The sequence below is a fragment of the Chrysochloris asiatica genome, unplaced genomic scaffold (assembly GCF_000296735.1).
Source record: "Chrysochloris asiatica unplaced genomic scaffold, ChrAsi1.0 scaffold00018, whole genome shotgun sequence".
Taxonomy (NCBI): domain Eukaryota; kingdom Metazoa; phylum Chordata; class Mammalia; order Afrosoricida; family Chrysochloridae; genus Chrysochloris; species Chrysochloris asiatica.
This window is the reverse complement of record NW_006408536.1, coordinates 11,936,373-11,954,417: the sequence shown is the minus strand read 5'-3', so window position 1 is coordinate 11,954,417 and position 18,045 is coordinate 11,936,373. Positions and strand designations below refer to the sequence as shown.

At 39.8% G+C, this 18,045-nt stretch overlaps 1 protein-coding gene across 1 annotated transcript in view; it reads left to right on the top strand.

Annotated features, from left to right (window-relative positions):
* Nucleotides 1–15,143, top strand: part of PHEX (phosphate regulating endopeptidase homolog, X-linked) — a 253,359-nt gene extending 238,216 nt beyond the window's left edge. Inside the window, exons 19-22 of the mRNA XM_006835574.1 lie at nucleotides 4,683–4,748; nucleotides 5,758–5,862; nucleotides 11,400–11,476; nucleotides 14,695–15,143. Coding sequence (XP_006835637.1) covers nucleotides 4,683–4,748; nucleotides 5,758–5,862; nucleotides 11,400–11,476; nucleotides 14,695–14,797 — 351 coding nt within the window. The 3' untranslated portion in view covers nucleotides 14,798–15,143. The remainder of the gene's footprint in view (nucleotides 1–4,682; nucleotides 4,749–5,757; nucleotides 5,863–11,399; nucleotides 11,477–14,694) is intronic.
* Nucleotides 15,144–18,045: the final 2,902 nt, after the last annotated feature.

Genomic DNA, 18,045 nt, shown 5'->3' with positions numbered 1-18,045 from the left:
TATATAAAGCTTTCATTTTTCTTTGAATGTTATTGTTTCCTTTATAAGCATTGGTATGAATTATTCTCCGTTTTGTTGTTTGATGCAAAATTTGTAATTTTCTCTTTAATCATTTCTTAATTTCCAGATAATACTTTTCAATGGGCTAATTCACTTTGACTGCATTTAGAGAAATGCTTGATATCACTGATTTTATTTTTTCTACTTTATGGATCTGTATTACCTACTGTGCTTCTTTTTCTTTTTCCTTATTTTGCTGGATTATCAGGTTAATTTTCATGCCTTTTTCCTATTATTGTTTTCTGATACTTTTACATTGCATTTCCTAGCCCTACTTTTCTAATCAAACACATAGTTTTTGAATTGTGTTTGACCATAAGATACCAATACTGAAGAGCTGTTGAAAGGTATGGCTCTATATAAAGAGCTGCTTTTAAACCTACTTGCACACACTGTGTGTTCCTAATTCACGGAAGCAGGGGGGCCCCCAGAACTGGAGCAGATCATTATATCTGGCTGTGGCTTTCCCAAGGTCTCTTGGTCCCTTGACCAAGAATATACTCCATCCTGTGATCTTCCTGGGGTTGGGGAGACCTGATTGCTACATCCCCAGTGTATTGTATTTGAGATTTTTTGCTGCACTCTAGAAGAATTTAAACACGCTTGTACTTTTTTTTAAAAAAGTTTTTATTGTGAACTGAGTGAGAGTTTATATGGGAGAACATCTGTTTTACACCAGCGTTTCATTGCAATGATTACAATCTCCTCTGTGCATCATCATTCAACAGTATTTGTTTCCATTCCCTCTGTTTGTTTGTTTGTTTGTTTATTTATTTTTGGAGGTGGGGGGGGATGTACACAGAACCACAGGAATATATAATCATTTAAACAACCAAAGGGCACATTCTGCAAGCCTGCCTCCTGGTCGCCAGCAGCCAGTCCCTCTGTTTCCATAAGTTCAGCGTCCTCAGCTGCTCCCTCTCTCCATGCCCCCATCTTGGTCTCCATCTCTGGTGTCGCTGCTTCTCTGGATAGGGTCCCGCAGTCTTTTTTAAAGAGACCGTTATCAATACTGAGCTCGCATTTGGCACAGGTGAGCCCACTCTGGACTCAGGGGGAGAAACCCAAATCAGTGTCCTTGTGGGACAGTTCTATGCCCTTTACCCAGTGTTCCTGAAAGTAATTTTTCATCTAGAGTTTAGGTTGCTTCAGCAGAAATACAGTGGAAGGCTTCTACCATCAGACATGGTTGCAAAACTTGGCTCAGCTAATTTCTGGTTTTATGAACTTGGGCAAGTTCCTTAACATTCCTCAGTCTCAGAAAGGGTTAAGTAGTTCTGAACGTAGTAGTCTGGTATGAGAAGGAAATGGGTGAAGTAATGGAAAACAACAGCACAATGTGTGGCATGTGATAAGTGCTCGGTAAATGATACTTCGTATTTCTCTACTTGGTGACAACATAGTCATAGGTGCTCCATCCCAGGATAGAGCAAAGACAAGGACTTGGAGACTGAGAAAACACAACACAATACAAGAACCATTTCCTTGGAGGAAGGGAATGCCTGTTTCCTGGTGATTGTTATATGTGAACCACAAGGGCAGCCGTTCAAACCTACCAGCAGCTCCTTGGAAACCCTATGCAGGGTTGCTGTGAGTTAAAACCTACTAGATGACACTTAACAGCAACAAATTATATGCCACGCATGGGAGTACAACTTTCTAGTCACTTTATTGAAACAAATTTAATCCTCATACTGGTCCTGAGAGGTGTACTTATGGGGGGCTTCAAAAAGTTAATGGAAAAGTTCTATTTTCCACAAAACTTCTGAAGCCCTTTTCATATTTCTAGTTGATTGTAAATATGAGGAAACTGAGGCTTGAAGAGGTTAAAATCTGTACTAGAGTCGAGAGTAGTATTTAGGACTATATGACTCCCAAGTCCATATTCTTTCTCCCACACCATGCTGTAGTTCTCTTACCTTCTTCATTTTATACCTGGGTAATGTATGTATAGGCTATTCTACAACATTCCTTTTGGTCCAAGTGTCCGATATTGAAACTTAAATATGACAAATGTGTACCCTTGTCAGGAGAATGGTTTGTAGAACATGCCTATCTCAGCATATGTCCTCTTAACCATCATAAAGCAACTTCAGTCTCTCAGTTCCATAGGAGAGTGGATGGATAGCTTACATAGTGGACAAAAGGAGCCATGCTTTTATTTTCTGGCTTCTGAGTCAGAATATTTGCAGTGATTGAAGGTACCACAGAAACAATACTTGTTAGCAGCTGTTGAGTCCAGGGAGGTCAAACCTAGGATCATATGGTCAAGTGAGGAGCCAGAGGGGGTGAGCCTATTCCCAAAGTCTCTTATTTAGATAAAACTGTGTGAAGAGCAAAGAGATGACATCAAAGCAGGGTATAAACAGGCGTGCCAAGAAGCAAGAGGAGTTGAGAATTGAGAAGATAGCCTAGCAATGGTTGTGGAAATGGTTTGGTTTTGAACCCCTGTTAAATGTGGACATTCTACTTTATCAACCTGTCTTAGGTTCACTAGAAGCAGAGCCTATGATACGTGATTTATTGAGGAAGTGCTTTCAGGAAAAACCTATTTTGGTTTACTAAGTTCAGTCTCAGTCTAATCCCACAGAGGGTTCTGGAACATGAGTTGCACCACAGAAATCGCTCAGCTCAGGGCAAGGAACTGCACATCAGTCAGTTAGTGGGAAGTGGGATCTAACCTTCTAGGACTCTCACATGAGGCAACTCCCATAAGCTAAGGTTCATCTTCCTGAGCTGTTAGTAGTTGCAGGAATGGGTGCACAGGCCAGGTGTGAAAATGGGGAGTTGAGTGTGGTACCAACAATGCTGCAACACATTCTGAGCCTTCGAGTCCTCATTTGTTCAATAAGGATGATGATAATAACTACCTCAGAGGATTGTAGTATAGAAAGCGTGTTTGTGAAGCAACAATAGCAGCTTTTGAGGACTGCAGCCAGGAGGGGCCTGGGTGACTCCAGAGAATCATGTTCTTAAAAGTTTGTTTTTAGTCATTGATACCTGAGTGGACTAGCTTAAATGTAGAGTTGGCAGGATTTGTGACTTGAAGTTTAGAGCAGGATATATTGTTTTCCTATTGCTGGCTTAACAAACAAATTACTACAAACTTAATATCTTAACACAATGTGAATTTATTATCTTACAATTATATAGGTCAGAACTGACGTGGGTTTCAGTGACCTAACATCAAGGAATTGCCAGGGCTGTGTTCATTTCTGGAGGTTTTAGAGGAGGCTCTGTTTTCTTGTCTCTTTAGCTTCTAAAACACATTGCTCAGCTCATGGCCTCTTCCATCTTCAAAGCTAGCAATGGTCAGTTGAGTCTTTCTTACATGTCGTCACCCTGAAGCTGGCTATTCGGCTTCCCTCTCCCTCTTGTAAGGACCCTTGGGATGACATCGGGCCCACCTAGATATTCCGGGAGAATCTCCATCACATCTGCACAGTCCTTTTTGTCATGTAAGGTTAACAGGATCCAGGGATGATCATTGGCTACTCTTCTGCCTATCACACAGTAGGGAGGGGTTGGCTGTGGGCTTTTCCCACAAAGGGCAGGCTAGCAAATATTTTAGGCTTTGTGGGCCATACATTCTTTGTTACAACTACTCTCAACGCTGCCCCTTATAGCACAAAAACAGCCAGAGACAGTATGTCCATGAATGGGCATGGCTGTTATTTGAATAAAATTTGATTTAAGGGGACTAAACTTTGAATTTTATATAATTTTGGCAGGCCACAAAATTGTCTTCTCTTGATTTCCCTCATACCTCTCCCAATCATTTTAAAGTGTTGAAACCCCGTCTTAACTTGCAGGCTGTGTAAAACCAAGCAGTAGTCTAGATTTATCTCAAGAGCTGTATGGGTTTAGAATCGTTTTGTCCTAGCTCATTTAAGATTTCAACAATCTCTAAATGTTCGGAAGAATTTCTTCACCACACCTGACTAGTTGTCAGACATATTGCAAACCTCGATCTTGTGGTATGCTCTGTTTCTTTTTGATTCCCCCCCTCCCTCCCATGTGAAGTACCCTTCTGTTAATGTTTCATGGAAATTGCTGAAGGTCAAAAGGATGTTTGGTCTTGAAATCTTGTTTTAGCAACAAACGGAAGAATACTCAGATTATGTGAGTAAATCAGGGAATTGTTATTGTTAAGTGCCGTCGAGTCGGTTCCGACCCATAGCGACCCTGTACAGGGTTTCCGAGGGTGTAAATCTTTACGGGAGTAGAAAGCCTCATCTTTCTCCCGCGGAGCGGCTGGTAGTTTCGAACCGCTGACCTTAAGGTTCGCAGGGAAAGTAACCTATATATTGACATTTCTATTTCCCCCCCATTAAACCAGAGTTACTCAGAATATTATTAACATTTCATTGGAGCTGGCTAAAATGGTGAGAATGCCGAGGTGGGTGAGAAAAAAAAAATGTGTCACATAATGAAATATAAATCATTATATTCAGAAGCACCTTAGCTGGAGTTAGTTTGTCGTCTTACAGTGTATCATGACTACTCTGATTTATTGAATGTAATTTTCTCTTTAAAATGAGGTACTTTTCTTGCTATAATATTTATGTCTCCTGTTGAATGATAGTTGCCTGGGAAGTACTCTTTCTGTCCTTTTTTGTTAGGTGAAAGGGAAGAGGACCCTGGGAGAAAATATTGCTGATAACGGAGGTCTGCGGGAAGCATTTAGGGTATGTGCTGCCATGCTGGTATGTGCTGGCTGTGACGTTTTAAAATTAAGCGATGTAACACCATCTACGTGCACCTCAATTTAGACCACAGACATGTTCTTGGAGAATCCAATATAGACTGTCTGTAAATAGAATTGTATTTTCCCATTGATGTTCTCATATAGATAGAACTTTCTTCTTTTGGGGGTATAAAGTCATCCTAAAGAATAATAGTTGCTATTAAGAATCATATGTTTAAAGGATAGCTAATGAACAAACAAACTGGTAATATCAAAGCATGCTACGAAAGTCTCACTGGAGCTAGGTTCATATGAGTTTTCCTTGAGTGCAGTTCTTTCCATAGCCCTCTTTAAAATTCTCTCTTAAAAGGCCAAACTTTAAAATTATATCCATAGGCTAGGGGTTCTCATATCCTGGGCCAGGTTAGAGTCCATAATAATGTTTTAATCATCCACTGGTCTGTGATGAAATGGGACATATAAGGATAATGTGGAAAGATTTCATAAAGTTAAGTGCCGTCAGTGTAAACACCAGGCTGTTGTTCTGAGGTTATGTTCTTCCTGTATTCTAGTTTAAATATGTTTTCTTTTACAAGGTGATAGTGACAGAAGATGATAACTTTTCCCCTTACTTGGGGAAAAAAAGGTGGCTGTATGTTGCCCTCCAAAGTTATTCCCTTAGGCCTCACCACTGTATTAAGTTTGTTTCTCCCTGGTAGACAGATAAGAATAGATTATTATTGTTTTAGATTAATTTAACATCTGAACCCTTTGATACCTTTTGGGTGTAAGGTCCTTTTGCAGGTGAACCTATCTCACTGTTACACAATAGGACGTTGCCTTGCATTTTCAGATGCTTGTTTCCTTAAAGGAAATTTTGACACAATACATTTTATACGTGGCAGAAGATAATTTGCTGGGGAGTTTCTTTTCACTGTCTCTGTATTGGATGGAAAAAGAGAAAACAGGTTATTTCTGAAGATCATCTACTCGTCTTCTTCTCTCCTTAGGCTTACAGGAAGTGGGTAAATGACCAAAGACAGGGAGTGGAGGAACCTCTGCTACCAGGAATCGCGTTCACCAACAACCAGCTCTTCTTCCTGAGTTATGCTCACGTGAGTAGATCGAGAACTGTGCATTTTTGGCTTGCTCAGTTTAGCAAAGGTTTGCAACAAAAGTTAGTGGCATAATTTTGATTTTAATCAGAATTTTGTATTGATGATTATTTTTAGGATACATTTTATCTTGTTACTATTCTGTGGTACATAATTGATGATTCAAAATGTATTGGTAAATTTTGGTAAGCCAAGTGAGTTATCAACTAAATGGTAACTCATTTGCTATTTCTTTAATAATGATATTTTTTCTTAAGTTATTTGATGCTGTTTATTACCATGTCTAGTAACTTGTTGTTTTGATTCTCATGGCCCTGCCCTTCCCTGCATTGCTCGTGATCCATTGTCCCATTTACTAACTTTATTCTACCCTTTTCCACTTTGCAGGGTGTGTGTGTGTGTGTGTGTGTGTGTGGGTCCATCCTCAAGGCTATGTTCCTAACTGTCAAGTGAATATAGACGAGTACTAGAGCTTAAAAAAAGTGTGTGTGTGTGGCGGGGAGAGCAAAAGAGAGTCATGTCACCCTTCTGGGGTTTAGAGGGTTTCCTGAGCAGAAACGGAAAGGGATTACTACAGGGAAAATGTGCAAGCAAAATTTTGACTTTGAGTCTCTGGTGTATTACTGGCTATTCATTGTACATCACAGAAGCATAGGCCTCTTTTTCAAAGAGGCCAGGGGGGTAGACTGATGAAGGCCATACAGTGGGCCAATTCTTCATCTATCCAATCGTTTGCATTCACTCCCCAGAAAATTCATTCATTCTCCTGTCTTCCACTGTTGACTCTGGTTAAAGGATTATCATCGGTCTGGTGTCTTTTTCTTCTTGTAGCTGACATGATAACATTAAATAAATCACCGTCATCAACCTGATGCCAAGAAATCTGGAGTCATTAACAAAATGACTCTTCTTTTTAGTTTTCCCAGTTCTGTCTTTGGGCCTTTCCGGTTAGGAAGCTTGAATTCTCAGGTCTCACTTGACTTTTCTATCCCTCTTCTTGTGATGTGCCCTCCAAGCTAGCAGTTTCATCCTTTTAAATGCTTTTCAGGTTTGAACTCTCCATTACCCATCTTGTCATCTATAGGCTGGGTACACTGAAGTCAATTAAAATTCTGACTAAAATCAAAATGACACCACTAAATTTTTGTTCCAAAAAGGAAAAGACTAATAAAATGCCACTAAGGACACTTTTTTGGGGTCTCTACTGAGTAAGATACCTAAAATTAACTCAGAAAAATAGAACTTTCTAGAGCAAGGGTTGGCAAACTGGGGTCCATGGGCCAAGTATGATCTGTTACCTGTTCAGTCAATAATGTGTTATTTGAAAACAGCCATGGTCATTCACTTATGTGGGAGGTTTTGCACTACTGTGGCAAAGCTGAATAGTTGTAACAGAGAACTATGGCCTGTGAAGCCCATAGCACTTACTATCTGTCCCTTTATAGAAAATATTTGCCTCTTGCTGATCTGTTGGGCAAAGTACAAGGGTTCATCAGTTCTTAGTTACGTCCTAGTCCACAATAGCTCTTTGTAGATGAAAGAAACTAATTGATAGTGATGTTGCAGTCATATTTTTGAAGTGTCTCCAAAAAAAATACCAAATGATATCTAATTTATTTTAAACTAAAGCGATATTTTGAGGGGTGAGGGGAGGAGAAAACTATTATATATTACTAATGAAAAATTTGTCTTGGAGGTTTTCTCACAAAATGAGGAGGATTTTTCATCTCTTGTGCATTGGAGTAAGTCTGCTTATAGGAAGTAAAGTTATTTTCTCTCGTGGGAAGGTAGCAAGAAAATGGTAACAACCATAATGTGTTTTCAGAAGTCTGTTAAATGGTATATGAAGCAAAGAGAGTACTACATAATAATGAAAGACTGTAAGAAGAAATAACTGAAGAAGGAATGAGGTAAAAGCAAATGCTAGAAACAACTTCCCATTAGGTAACTTCTGGAGAAATTAAGGAATCACAGTACAATACACAAAACGTCTTCAGAGTTCAGAGTTAAATTCAGAACCATAGTCACGGGTGTTTATTACAAACAATAGCCTCATATTAACCTTCCTGCTTCCAATATCCTTGTAGTTGCTGTGACCTGCCAAATTTTTTCCCTCAGATATTCATCTTATCTTTCCATTCCCATGTCTATGTGTTCAGTGGACATTTATTGAGACTGTCTTATTGTCTAGAAGTAATCTTTTAGCTAGTCTCTAATTTCCTCCTTCTACTATAGACCATTGCCAGGTAAAGCTCTTGAAAATATAGATTGTAGACTTTGCATGCTCAAAAACAGTGTTTAACTATGGTTTCAACACTTTTCCCTGTTACTCAGGCCTTCAGAAATCTGACAACATCCTCTCTCTCACTTGGTCTCTTATGGCCGCCCATTATGCCCCACACATTTTAGCTACACTGAATGTTGTCTCTTTTTTTCTCTCCCTGAAACATGTGTCACTCACTTTTCTGCCTCTTTGTCTTTGCTCCCATTTTTTCTGTTCATTTGGAATGTCCTTCTCCCAATACTCATGTCTCCTAGTTACTTAAACTTCAAGATTGCATCATATGTCAAGACATACTTCAAGTCAAGGTTAAGTAGATTATGCTGTAGAAACAAACAGAACAAAGTTTTATTTATTGTTTATCTTCCATATTCAACATGGGTCAGCAGTGGGGCTCTGAGAGTTCCTAGTTATTACTCAAGGACCTGGGTATTGGAGTCTATCTCAACAGGTTCTTCCATGGGAAATAGGACAGAGAGATGGTGAAATGCACACCGGGTCTTGTTGTTGTCGTTAAGTGCCTTTGAGTTGGTTCCAACTCATAGTGACCCTGTAAAGAGTTTACAAGGAGTGGTTTGAACTGCTGACCTTGCAGTTAGCAGTCCAGCACTTGCCCTTACCTTATAGCACCATATCAGGACTCCTTATTGTAGCTTCTTAAATTGCTCTTAAGGCTGTTAACATTCCTGTCAAGTTTTAAAAGCTTCTTTCAGAAGTGACAGATAGCATTTCTGCTTGCATTTCATTGTCCAGAGCAGCTCATATAACCACACCTATCACCAAAGTTCTAGAGTTAGAAAACCAAAAGGGAAAAACACACTCGGCATTTCTCAAGCTGAAAGAACTCAAGAAAAAAATCAAGCATCAAGTTGAAATATTGAAGGATTCTATGGGCAAAACAGTGAATAATACAGAAAGCATCAAAAGGAGATGGAAGGATGGAGGAATACAAGAGTGAAAGGAAATTGAGGAAAATACCATTAACTGTTGGTGCTTGGAGGGGATTGCGATCATTGCAATGAAGCAAAGTATGTAATTTTTTAATGTAAAGCTGATGTCCTGCTCTGTAAACCTTCACTCAATTCACAATAAAAAAAACTTTAAAAAAAGAAAAAGGAGATGGGAGGAAGACACAGAGTTATTGTACCAAAAAGAATTGATTGTATATCAATCAAGAGCCCATTGTATTGAAGCTGTACTTAATGCATTGGTGAAAAACAAAACTCTAGGAATTGATGGAATACCAATTGAGATGCTTCAACAAATTGGTGCAAAGCTAGAAGCACTCACATACCAATGTCAAGAAATTTGGAAGACAGCTACTTGGTCAACCAACTGGACGAGATCCATGTTTGTGCCCATTACAGAGAAAGATGATCCAACAGAATGCGGATATTATCAAACAATATCATTAATATCACACAAGTAAAATTTTGCCACAAATAGTTTAAAAATAGTTGTAGTAGGACATAGGGACCTGCCAGAAATTCAGCTTGACTCAATAGAGGATGCTAGACAGATCTTGAGTGAAAGCAGAAAATACCAGAAAGATGTCTATCTGTGTTTTATTAACTTGGCAAAGGCTTTCAACAGTGTGGATCCTAACATATTATGGATAACATTGTGAAGAATAAGGATGTTAGAACACTTAACTGTACTTACTCATGCAGAACCTGGACATAGAACATGGGGCAGTTGTTTGAACAGAACAAGGGAATACTGCATAGTTTAAATCAGGAAAGGTGTGTGTCTGGGTTGTATCCTTTCATCATACTTATTCAATCTGTATGCTGAGCAAATAATCCAAGAAGCTGGACTGTATGAAGAAGAACGAGGCATCGGGATTTGAGGAAGACTCGTTAACTTGTGGCAGGCACTATGCAGATGATACAACTATGCTTGCTGAAAGAGAAGATTTGAAGCACTTACTGATGAAGATCAGAGACTACAGTTTTTAGTATGGATTACACCTCACCAGAAAGAAAACAAAAATCCTCACAACTGGACCAATAAACAACAACATGACAAATGAAGAAAGTATTGAAGTTGTCAGTTATTTAATTTTATTTAGATCCACAATCAATGCCCATGGAAGTAGCAGTTACAAAATCAAATGATGTATTGCACTGGGCAATTCTGTTGCAAAATACCTCACTAAAATGTTAAAAAATCTAAGATGTGACCTTGAGGACTAAGGTGTGCCTGATCTTAGCCGTGATATTTTCAGTGGCCTCCTAAACATGAAAAATCTGGACAATGAATAAGTACGATCAAAGAATTGCTGACTTTCAACTGTGTTGTCAAAGAATATTGAATAGACCATGGGCTGCCAAAAGAATGAACAAATCAGTCTTGGAAGAAGTTCCTTAGAAGCGAGGATGGCAAAACTTAATCTCACATACTTTGGGTTTATGATTAGACGGAACCAGTCCCTGAAGAAAGACATCATTCTTGGGAAAGTAGAGGATCAGTGAAAAAGAGGAAGACTTTAAATGAGATGGATTGCCACAATGGTTGCTGCAGTGGGCTCAAGTATAACAATACTTGTGAGGATGACGCAGGACCAGGCAGGGTTCTGCTCTGTTGTACATGGGATCACTGAGTTGGAACCACCTTGCTTGCACCTAGCAGCCACAAAGAAGATAGGAGAATGTACTTTTAGCTAAAACCCAGACAAGGGTGAAGCAAGTGAATGCCTAGGGTACAATATAATTAACTTCTTATGCCCATCTTCAGTAACAGATGATTGATTCCGTTTGGTGATTTAAATGAATCTGGTTAAATTTGGTAAGAGTTCTTTTGGTCATTAATTTAAGTCAATGAATACATTTGTTGATTTCTGGGTACACACATTGTTGCTGTTAAGTGTCATTGAGTTGGTTCCAACTCATAGCAACCCTGTATAAGGTTTCCAAGGAGTGGTTAGTGGGTTTGAACTACCAGCCTTGCAGTTAGCAGTCCAGAGTTATCCTACAGTGCCATAGCAGGACATATATTAGTTTATGTTAATTTAAAGCACTTGTCTGGAAACCTTTCTGATTCAGTCCAATTGTGGAATTAATCCACATTGATAAAATTTTCTACTCTGGGAATTAGAATAATAGATATCACTACCGATGAAGATTTAATCTGATCTAAAACTATTTGTCATCCATTGATTCTAAAATTATTCTTCAGTATAATTTGGAGCAGTTAAGTCAGTACAAAATATATAATTGGAATAAAAATGTACTTAGAAGGTGCTTTTCTCTTTCAGGTGAGGTGCAATTCGTACAGACCAGAAGCTGCCCGAGAACAAGTCCAGATTGGTGCTCACAGCCCCCCTCAGTTTAGGTAAATGGGAAAATGGGTGAAACCAGTTTTCTACTGTGCCTCTAGCTACTTCTGTCTCGACACAGACATTCTAGTGCCATACTAAATAGGTGTGGCGCTCTGGGTTAATGTGTCACACGGCAAAGCCGTTTGGACTGCAAGGTCAGTGGTTCAAGCTCACCAGCTGCTCCTTGGAAACTCTGTACAGGGTTGCTACGGCACTTAACAACAACAACAACAACTAAATAGGTCGTCTGAGCATAAACTTGTTGCCTCAACAATCTGGTTTTACAGGCAAAAAACTGGCCAAAGAGAGACTAAGCATCTTTTCTTTATTAGCCTGTTTAGTTCACATTTGTTGTTGTGAAGTGCCATTGAGTCGATTCCGACCCATAGCGACCCTGTATAGGGTTTCCAAGGAGCAGCTCGTGAGTTTGAACCACCAACCTTGCAGTTAAAATGGCTTTGCAGTCTGGCACATTAACCCACAGCGCCACACCAGGACTCCCTAGTTCACAATAGCTCAACTAAATTTCTGGTAGTATTCACTTGTCCACACTTCTAGTACACAGCTTTATTAAGACTCCAGAGATAATTTGAAGTCTAAATCCCAGCTTTTGTGTTAAATCCTACTTATTATCTTCCAATGTTTGCAAGGTAGCAATGCGTGGGTGCCATGAATCTTAGTAGGCTGGAATATTTGATTTACCCAACCACCTACTTTTTTGTTTGGGACAATTAACAGTCTTTATTATTTTTAAATATGGAGCATATCTTACGGATTCTGCCTTAAAACACTTGCAGTTCTGGTTAATTTGCAGCACATAATATTCTAGTTAACACCTCTTGTTCTTTCATGCAGGCGTGAATGAATGCCCACTTTCTGAAAAACTATGAACACAAGATAGGATATGTAGTGATATTTGGAAATTACAGTTCATGTACGGAGGCTTGGTGTGATGCTGTGAGATAAGCACTGGACTGCTATCTACAAGGTTGGCAGTTCAAACCCATCAGTCGCTCCTTGGATACCCTATACAATTCATGTATAGCGTCCAAAGTTCTTCTGCATTTTAGCTTTTAGTTTTAATACTATTTAGAAACAATTGTTTATTTGTGAAGGGGAGAGGATTGTGGATGGCAATCTTAATTCAGTGGTAGTGGTGGTGGTGTTAAGTGCCATTGAGTTGTTTCTGACTCATAGCAACCCTGTTTAGGTTTTCCAAGGAATAGCTGGTGGGTTGGAACTGCCAATCTTGTGGTTAGCAGTCCCGTGCTTATCCTATAGCACCACACCAGTGTTACAATGTATAAAACATTGAGTAAAAATAAAATTAAGTTTAATATTACTTACCCTCTGCTAGGTTCTGTGGTTTGAGAGAAATTGCCTACAGTATGGGACAGAGAATTATACTGAGAAATTCAAGAAGCTATGATAATTTACATTTATTCATTCCTTGCTTTGAACATATAATATCTGGATATCTTTATATCTGATGCTTAAATGAATTCATTAGCATATTGCAGGAAAGTCATCTCAATTTTCTTCTATATTTTAGGAGTGAGTCCTAAAACCTTGCTGTAGAAATGTTCCAGAAGTTGACTATAAATTACCCCCTAGCATAAAAATCTAATCACTGTGTTGGACAGTCTCCCCCACTGGCTGAACTGTCTGAAGGCTGCCGGTCTCTAATGGACTAAAATGTGCTCCCACTGACAAATGGTGCAGATGAAAGCACACAGTCGATTAATTACTCAACAGATAAGTTTTTAGAAACTAATTTCCTTTTACTAACTAGTTGCATGTAATGTTGGATTTTAGCGGACAATTTGCAGAGGCTGCTTACTAATTATTGGCTAAATTCTGTCTTGAACACTGCCCAGGGTGAATCACACTATGAAATATGTGTCCCTCCCCATAGATCCCGGTGAAAACACAAGAGGTTATGGGGATTTTTTGACACAAGCCATTTATGTTCATTCAAATGCCGGCAGGTAACAAAGTCATTAAGGAAGAAATAGTCAGTGACTGAGGATTCAGAGTCTCTGGTCAATCCTTTGTGCCTGACTTGTTAGATGTCGCAGTAACTATAGATTTTGAGTGCAGTGAAAATCATACAATGGAAATACTACTTCCAAAAGGCGGTTGCAAATCAAAGTACTGAGTAGGAATCTGAAGTCTTCAGTCAGAGAACTGGCAAGAATACCAGATTTCAGAGGTAACTCCTTTAAAAAAAAAACGATTCATAGATAGCACCTAGCCACCATCCATTAGCCGATGGCTGCCTGCAACTAATTCTATGTAACTAGGACCCTAATAGGAGTCCTGCTGTGGGCTGTTGGATGAGCAATGGACTTCTAATCACAAGGTTGGTGGTTGAAACCCACCAGCCGCTCCTTGGAAATTCTATACAAGGTTGCTGTATGTCGAAACCACCTCTACAGCACTTAACAACAACAAACCTAATAGGATTTTTGGGAAAGTTTTTTTTTTTTTTTTTTTTTTTCTGAATGAATTCTTTAAAAGTAGCTGCAAATGAAACAACCTGGATGACTCTTACAAACATAATATAGAGTGAAAGAAGTCAGAGACGATAGAGTCCATGTGGTATGATTCCATATATATGAAGGTCAAAGGCAGGCACAACTAATTTGTGACAATAGAGATCAGAGTAGTGGTTATCCTGGTGAATACTATTGGTAGGGGAGATGAGGGAACCATCTGGGTGCTGGAAATATTCAGCATCTTGGTTGTGGAGCCGTCGAGTGGAATGAGCAAGCTTTATACTTAAAATCTGTGCACTCTACTGTACAAGGAGGCTTCAAGGAGTTTGTGGGAAAATGGAATGAAAAGAGAATAGAATTTTCCCATGAAGTTTTTGAAGCCCCCTCATAATAAATAAATAAATAGTTACAAAATTTAAGGCAGTTCAAACTCACCAGCCACTCCAGGAAACCCCTATACAGGGTCGCTGTGAGTTGGAACCAACTGGATGGCACTTAACAACAAGAAGAAGACAGAATAATAGAAACATTTGGCCGGCATTCAGGTGGTTCTGGTCTAAGCACTGTTATTTCTTCGGAAACTTACTTAACCATTTTGGGCTTCCATTGTCTCTCCTATACACACAGCATAACAGAAGGCCACCATCCCTTGTAGGAGCACACTGCTGTGATTCTATCCAGAACTTGTTGGCATGTATAAATTCAATGACATGGACTTTGACGTTCTTTTGCAGAGTCAATGGTGCAATTAGCAACTTCGAAGAGTTCCGGAAAGCTTTTAACTGTCCACTCAATTCCACCATGAACAGAGGCATGGACTCCTGCCGACTGTGGTAAATGGGGCCTCTACTTTCTGCCATCTGGAGTGAGCTGAACAGAGAGCCCTTAGATTCTTCACCCAGCACCCAGCGCTGCAGACCAACCTTCTCTGAGAACTTTTATTTTTAATGCATTTTCATTATTTGGATAGATGACCTGCTTGGATCCAAACAGTATCTGTACAAAGTTCTAGAACCTAAAAAAAAATTGGAATACGAGGAACAAACCAAGTCTGCTCCTTTGGAAAACCAAACCAACAAACATAAATCCCCAGGCTGCTAGTGTTAAATGCTTCTGCTGAATTGTTATTTCCATGTTAATGGGTTAGGCACAGCTAAGTGGTATATATCCTTTAATCTATAGCTTTGCAGAGTGACTAAATAGAATGCATCCAGAAGAATTCCATTTATAAAACTGGTAATTCTCAATGATGAAGATGTGTGTGGAGAACTTGGAGAGCCACTGTTCTGTAGAAGGAAGGTGGCGCTCAATTTTTCTGTACGGTATTAGACAGCATCTTTAAGCTCTAAGATAAATTAGAAATCTTTTGCTGCTTCACTTAAAAACATTTTTTTTTCAAGTTTTTACCCTCACTTTCAGTCCTATTAGAATGGAAACATGCTGCCCAGATTATGTCTGATGTAGCTGACTGTCCTATACAAGCCTGCAGGAATGAAGCTGGCAGAAAGGCTACTTGGTAAAGGCTTTGAGCTTATCAAATGGGGGGAAAAAAGAATAAAGCTTCAAGTCCCAGAAGAAGTCAAAGCGCCTACTCAAGCAGCTGCAAGGAAAATAGAACACACTATCTCCACAAATGTAGCTAGCCTGTCCCCATTTCAGTGCCTCTGTCTGTCTTCTGGAGAAAGCTGGAGTGGACATTTTTCTTTAGCCAGATTCCTGTCTGCCTGGTTACCCTCCTCTGTGTGTGTTCTCCCATTTCTGAAATGAGCAGGCAATGAGAACATGAGTTTCTAATTTCTCACTAGAAACAGCTGGCTTCCATGGCCCTTTTATGCAAAGGGACCTATACATCACACTAAGGAAGGAAGAGAAGTGCCCTTCCTTCTGTTTTGGCTTGTTTGATGTTACCTCTGCTGTAGGAAACCTCTTTGAAAAAGTTCTTGACTGAAGACATTTTAGAATTAAACATTCCTCGCATAGTCCAAAGAAACATAATTTGGCCCTCTTCAAGTCTTGTGTGAGTCTGGAAGAAAGAACAGCATGACACGTTTGAGCTTTTGAGTTTTGTCCTTGTAAATGTATTCTTCCATCTCTTAGTATGTGTGGAGAAAACAATTGTAATGGCCTTCAAGCAGTTGAAAGAGCCCTGGTGGTACAGTGGGTTAAGCGTTAGACTGCTAGCCAAAAGGATGGCTGTTTGAACCCACCAGCTATTTTGTGGGAGAAAGATGTGGCGGTGGTCTGTGTTCTTAAAGATTTCCAGCCTCAAGAACCCTGTGGAGCAGTTTGACTCTGTTCTATAGTGCCTTGCATGTTGGAATTGACTCCACCAGCAGTGGGTTGGACTTTTGAAACAGTTACCACAAGGTTGGTGGTTCAAATCCACCAGCTGCTCCTCAGGAACCCTATATGGGGTCATTGTAAGTCAGAGTTAGTTTCTTAAGATAGTCATCCTCCCTTTTTTTACATTATTCATTGTGCATGAGGTGCTGGGGGAAGTTGGCCAATAGGAGAATCTCAGAAGCACAAGGACAAACTCAGACTAACCACAGGAGGCCATTTTGCATTCCTGTAATCTTCTACCCTTTTAAAAAATATAAGTGCACTTATACATGAGTGTGCCCCAGTTCTTTTTGCAACCATGTGAACTTCAGGAGGGAGCAAACTGGAGGGGCGGGCACCATCATGAGAACAATGACGACGCATTAGCCAGAGGAGAGTGATTTTCCCCTTGACTTCCCCCTCTCCACCATAGCTTAATGGGACTGCCTCCTGTATTTCTAAAAATAAGTGACTTTAGATTAGGGGTACTGGCGACCACTATACCTTTTCCTGGGAAGAGTCACTCTGATTTGGGTTAGCCATCTAAGAGACTCCTTGTTTTATTTCTCTATGTGAATGAACATTTAAAATCACTTGAGGTTTGCCATGCTTGTATGCATAGTATTTTTCTTCTGGATTTCTTGTTAAACTCCAAAGAAACACATTCCTACAGGTCAGAGAAAGCGTTTGATGAAGGCATGAAGTTATGACTTTGGTAATAGAAATTGTGAAGTTACTTGCTGATTTGGGAAAACTGATTGGTTAATCACTCAGAACTTGGTAGGACTCAGTTATCCAGGACTGATCACCAAAGTTAGGATGACCGTTATTTAAAACCAAAGCAAAGCAGCAATATCAAATCATCACTAGGAGCTACAACCATTGTGTAGTAGAATTGGGTTTCCAACATGCTTGTGTCGGTCTTCAGATTATACTCTTGTCATCCCTTCTCAGCAGCATTGTTGTTGTTTGTTGTTGTTAAGTGCCGTCGAGTCGGTTTCGACCCATAGCGACCCTGAATAGGGTTTCCGAGGCTGTAAATCTTTACGGGAGCAGATCGCCTCATCTTTCTCCCGCGGAGCAGCTGATAGTTTCGAACTTCTGACCTTCCGGTTCGCAGCCCGATTCGTAACCACTACGCTACCAGAGCTCCTTGCATAGATGACTCTAAAAGAAATAGACACTGATTACGTGGTAGAGAGAAGGTAAAATGCAACCAGAAAGGAAGGAGATAAAATAGAAACTGGCCTACCAATGTGGCTCTGAAGAAAAGACAGGATTTTGGCAACCTTGCCGTGTACATCCACTGGAGTCGAGCCATAAAATTTTACAAAAATAATTATGGTAAATTAAAAGGAAATTAGATATTGGATCTCAGACTAGGGATGTCATTACACTGCTCTGATTCACATACCAGATGTTCTGCCAGTAAACTATTGTCTGGGCTTTGGAAGGAGTTCGGTTTGTAAAACTCTTTTGTATGAGTCAAAGATTTCAAGTATATAAAGGGTACTGTTTGGGCTTGTCACCATTGCCCAAAGTTTGGTAATCTTTTCACCAACCGCCCAGAACTGGCCTTCTAGTTCCCTTCCCCACCCCCCTTTGTAAGATGGACTTGGACATGACTAATGCAAGCTCAGGATTCATAGGTAATCCTGAAGTTTCGTTAGAGCCTTTTCTCAATGGAGCTTAAAGCAGAGCACATGCATTTTATCTTACTTAGCTCTGGAGCATTGCTAAAAAGCAAGCAGGAGCTATGGCTT